The sequence below is a fragment of the Oncorhynchus mykiss genome, chromosome 21, assembly GCF_057628025.1.
Source record: "Oncorhynchus mykiss isolate SJ-2025 chromosome 21, ASM5762802v1, whole genome shotgun sequence".
NCBI lineage: Eukaryota > Metazoa > Chordata > Actinopteri > Salmoniformes > Salmonidae > Oncorhynchus > Oncorhynchus mykiss.
The window spans coordinates 57,517,501-57,522,741 of NC_143042.1; the positions used below are offsets into that span (position 1 = coordinate 57,517,501).

The following is a 5,241-nucleotide window of genomic DNA, read 5'->3' on the forward strand; positions in this document are numbered from 1 at the left end:
TGGAGGAAAGAGTCAGAACACACACTAGATGGGGTGGAGGAAAGAGTCAGAACACACACTAGATGGGGTGGAGGAAGAGTCAGAACACACACTAGATGGGGTGGAGGAAAGAGTCAGAACACACACTAGATGGGGTGGAGGAAAGAGTCAGAACACACACTAGATGGTGTGGAGGAAAGAGTCAGAACACATACTAGAAGGGATGGAGGAAAGAGTCAGAACACACACTAGATGGGGTAGAGGAAAGAGTCAGAACACACACTAGATGGGGTGGAGGAAGAGTCAGAACACACACTAGATGGGGTGGAGGAAAGAGTCAGAACACACACTAGATGGTGTGGAGGAAAGAGTCAGAACACATACTAGAAGGGATGGAGGAAAGAGTCAGAACACACACTAGATGGGGTAGAGGAAAGAGTCAGAACACACACTAGATGGGGTGGAGGAAGAGTCAGAACACACACTAGATGGGGTGGAGGAAGAGTCAGAACACACACTAGATGGGGTGGAGGAAAGAGTCAGAAAACACACACTAGATGGGATGGAGGAAAGAGTCAGAACACACACTAGATGGGGTGGAGGAAAGAGTCAGAAAACACTAGATGGGGTGGCGGAAAGAGTCAGAACACACACTAGAAGGGATGGAGGAAAGAGTCAGAACACACACTAGATGGGGTGGAGGAAAGAGTCAGAACACACACTAGATGGGATGGAGGAAAGAGTCAGAACACACACTAGATGGGGTGGAGGAAAGAGTCAGAACACACACTAGATGGGGTGGAGGAAAGAGTCAGAACACATACTAGATGGGATGGAGGAAAGAGTCAGAACACACACTAGATTGGGTGGAGGAAACAGTCAGACCACACACTAGATGGGGTGGAGGAAAGAGTCAGAACACTTACTAGATGGGATGGAGGAAAGAGTCAGAACACACACTAGATGGGGTGGAGGAAAGAGTCAGAACACACACTAGATGGGGTGGAGGAAAGAGTCAGAACACATACTAGATGGGATGGAGGAAAGAGTCAGAACACACACTAGATGGGGTGGAGGAAAGAGTCAGAACACACACTAGATGGTGTGGAGGAAAGAGTCAGAACACACACTAGATGGGGTGGAGGAAAGAGTCAGAAAACACACACTAGATGGGGTGGAGGAAAGAGTCAGAACACACACTAGATGGGGTGGAGGAAAGAGTCAGAACACACACTAGATGGGGTGGAGGAAAGAGTCAGAAAACACACACTAGATGGGATGGAGGAAAGAGTCAGAACACACACTAGATGGGGTGGAGGAAAGAGTCAGAAAACACTAGATGGGGTGGCGGAAAGAGTCAGAACACACACTAGAAGGGATGGAGGAAAGAGTCAGAACACACACTAGATGGGGTGGAGGAAAGAGTCAGAACACACACTAGATGGGGTGGAGGAAAGAGTCAGAACACACACTGGATGGGATGGAGGAAAGAGTCAGAACACACACTAGATGGGGTGGAGGAAAGAGTCAGAACACACACTAGATGGGGTGGAGGAAAGAGTCAGAACACATACTAGATGGGATGGAGGAAAGAGTCAGAACACACACTAGATTGGGTGGAGGAAACAGTCAGACCACACACTAGATGGGGTGGAGGAAAGAGTCAGAACACTTACTAGATGGGATGGAGGAAAGAGTCAGAACACACACTAGATGGGGTGGAGGAAAGAGTCAGAACACACACTAGATGGGGTGGAGGAAAGAGTCAGAACACATACTAGATGGGATGGAGGAAAGAGTCAGAACACACACTAGATGGGGTGGAGGAAAGAGTCAGAACACACACTAGATGGTGTGGAGGAAAGAGTCAGAACACACACTAGATGGGGTGGAGGAAAGAGTCAGAAAACACACACTAGATGGGGTGGAGGAAAGAGTCAGAACACACACTAGATGGGGTGGAGGAAAGAGTCAGAACACACACTAGATGGGGTGGAGGAAAGAGATCAGGAAGAGGAAGAGAACAGATGAGATGATGAAGGTAGCAGCAGAAGGTTTAGCCTGAAGATTTAGGTTTGTTGTCATCTACCACGTAGGTCATCTACCATGTAGGTCATCTACCATGTAGGTCATCTACCATGTAGGTCATCTACCATGTAGGCCATCTACCATGTAGGTCATCTACCATGTAGGTCATCTACCATGTAGGACATCTACCACGTAGGTAATCTACCACGTCGGTCATCTACCATGTAGGTCATCTACCATGTAGGTCATCTACCATGTAGGTAATCTACCATGTAGGTCATCTACCACGCAGGTAATCTACCACGTCGGTCATCTACCATGTAGGTCATCTACCATGTAGGTCATCTACCATGTAGGTCATCTACCATGTAGGTAATCTACCACGTAGGGCATCTACCATGTAGGTCATCTACCACGTAGGTCATCTACCATGTAGGTCATCTACCATGTAGGTCATCTACCATGTAGGTTATCTACCATGTGGGTCATCTACCACATAGGTCATCTACCATGTAGGTCATCTACCATGTAGGTCATCTACCATGTCTGTCATCTACCATGTGGGTCATCTACCATGTGGGTCATCTACCACGTAGGTAATCTACCACGTAGGTCATCTACCACGTAGGCCATCTACCATGTAGGTCATCTACCATGTAGGTAATCTACCACGTAGGTCATCTACCATGTAGGTCATCTACCATGTAGGTTATCTACCACATAGGTCATCTACCATGTAGGTCATCTACCATGTAGGTAATCTACCACGTGGGTTATCTACCATGTAGGTCATCTACCATGTAGGCCATCTACCATGTACGTCATCTACCACGTAGGTAATCTACCATGTAGGTCATATACCACGTAGGTCATCTACCATGTAGGTTATCTACCACGTAGGGCATCTACCATGTAGGTCATCTACCACGTAGGTCATCTACCATGTAGGTCATCTACCATGTAGGTCATCTACCACGTAGGTCATCTACCATGTAGGTCATCTACCACATAGGTCACCTACCATGTAGGTCATCTACCACATAGGTCACCTACCATGTAGGTCATCTACCATGTAGGTCATCTACCATGTAGGTAATCTACCATGTAGGTAATCTACCACGTAGGTCATCTACCACGTAGGTCATCTACCACGTAGGTCATCTACCACGTAGGTCATCTACCATGTAGGTCATCTACCATGTAGGTAATCTACCATGTAGGTCATATACCACGTAGGTCATCTACCACGTAGGTCATCTACCACGTGGGTCATCTACCACGTAGGTCATCTACCACGTAGGTCATCTACCATGTAGGTCATCTACCACGTAGGTCATCTACCATGTAGGTCATATACCACGTAGGTCATCTACCACGTAGGTCATCTACCACGTAGGTCATCTACCACATAGGTCACCTACCATGTAGGTAATCTACCATGTAGGTCATCTACCATGTAGGTAATCTACCACGTAGGTCATCTACCACATAGGTCACCTACCATGTAGGTAATCTACCATGTAGGCCATCTACCATGTAGGTAATCTACCATGTAGGTCATCTACCATGTAGGTCATCTACCACATAGGTCATCTACCATGTAGGTAATCTACCACATAGGTCATCTACCATGTATGTCATCTACCATGTAGGTCATCTACCACGTAGGTCATCTACCACGTAGGTCATCTACCACGTAGGTCATCTACCATGTAGGTTATGTATCATGGTACTCTGGGACTCATGTTGTATTTGTTCTAGGTGGTCTACACCAGGGTGATGTTGCCTCCTGTGGTGCCCGCGTATCAGAGCCAGGGGCTGAGTGTGGACCCTAACCCTGAACCTTCAGTCTTAACCCCTGACCCCTTATCTCTGACCCCTGACCCCGGCCACGCCCACCTGGGGAACCCCCCGACTGTAGCCCCGATGGCCTCGGGGGGCCAGGGGACCCCCAAACCTGAGGTGGGGGGTGCGGTAGGGGTACAGATGAAGAGTGCCGTGGAGAAGGGTACAGAGGGGGCTGTGGGGGTGAGAGAGGGGGGAGGGGTACAGATGAAGAGTGGAGGTGCAGGTGACCCCTGTCCCTTGGAGAAGAGCCCCCCAGTAAGAGAGACCCAAACTTCTACCCATTCTGATCCTCGCCTCACACATCGTCTCACCCCCAGGCAGCTCCCCATCCGAGCTAGGAGCGATGGGAGGAGAGCCTGAGGAGGAGGGGGTTTTCTTTCCCTCTCCTACCTCTCCTACGTCTCCTCCTCTCTCCCTCTCCCTCTCCTACCTCTCTCCCTCTCCTCCTCTCCTCCTCTCTCCCTCTCTCCCTCTCCTCCTCTCTCACTCTCCTACCTCTCCTCCTCTCCTCCTCTCCTCCTCTCTCCCTCTCCTCCTCTCCTCCTCTCTCCCTCTCCTCCTCTCCTCCTCTCTCCCTCTCTCCCTCTCCTCCTCTCTCCCTCTCCTACCTCTCCTCCTCTCCTCCTCTCCTCCTCTCTCCCTCTCCTCCTCTCCTCCTCTCTCCCTCTCCTCCTCTCCTCCTCTCTCCCTCTCTCCCTCTCCTCCTCTCTCCCTCTCCTACCTCTCCTCCTCTCCTCCTCTCTCCCTCTCCTCCTCTCTCACTATCCTACCTCTACCCCTCTCTCCCTCTCCTCCTCTCCTCCTCTCTCACTCTCCTTCCTCTCTCCCTCTCCTCCTCTCTCGCTCTCCTCCTCTCTCACTATCCTACCTCTCCACCTCTCTCCCTCTCCCACTCCCCTCCTCTCTCCCTCTCTCACTCTCCTACCTCTTTCCCCTTAAAAGGTTCCATTGTATTGTCCTACAGTTTGTCATATGTATAGTTGTCCCTTGTTCTTGGTCAAGTGATCATTTTCATGTTGATATGTTGTTGATATGAAACCCCTGGATCTTAATAAACAACTTAACACTACTGGACTCTACTGAAGTCATGTGTTGCTCAATGAAAATTCCCTTGTTCTCGTTGTCGTGGAGACTAAGACTTCCACAAAGTCAATCAACAATATATCAATGTTTCATCACACCATTCACAGTCAGTCATCTTATCACACACACACACACACACGCACGCACGCACGCACGCACGCACGCACGCACACACACACACACACACACGCACGCACGCACGCACACGCACGCACACACACACGCACATGCACGCGCGCACACACACACACACATGCACGCGCACACACACACACGCACGCGCGCGCACACACACACACACAC

At 49.8% G+C, this 5,241-nt stretch overlaps 1 protein-coding gene across 1 annotated transcript in view; it reads left to right on the forward strand.

The window, feature by feature from the left end:
• The window catches only part of LOC118942817 (uncharacterized), a 9,509-nt gene extending 4,585 nt beyond the window's left edge, over positions 1-4,924 (forward strand). The window contains exon 6 of the mRNA XM_090213361.1: positions 3,769-4,924. Within this exon, the coding sequence (XP_090069487.1) occupies positions 3,769-4,215 (447 nt within the window). The 3' untranslated portion in view covers positions 4,216-4,924. The remainder of the gene's footprint in view (positions 1-3,768) is intronic.
• Positions 4,925-5,241: the final 317 nt, after the last annotated feature.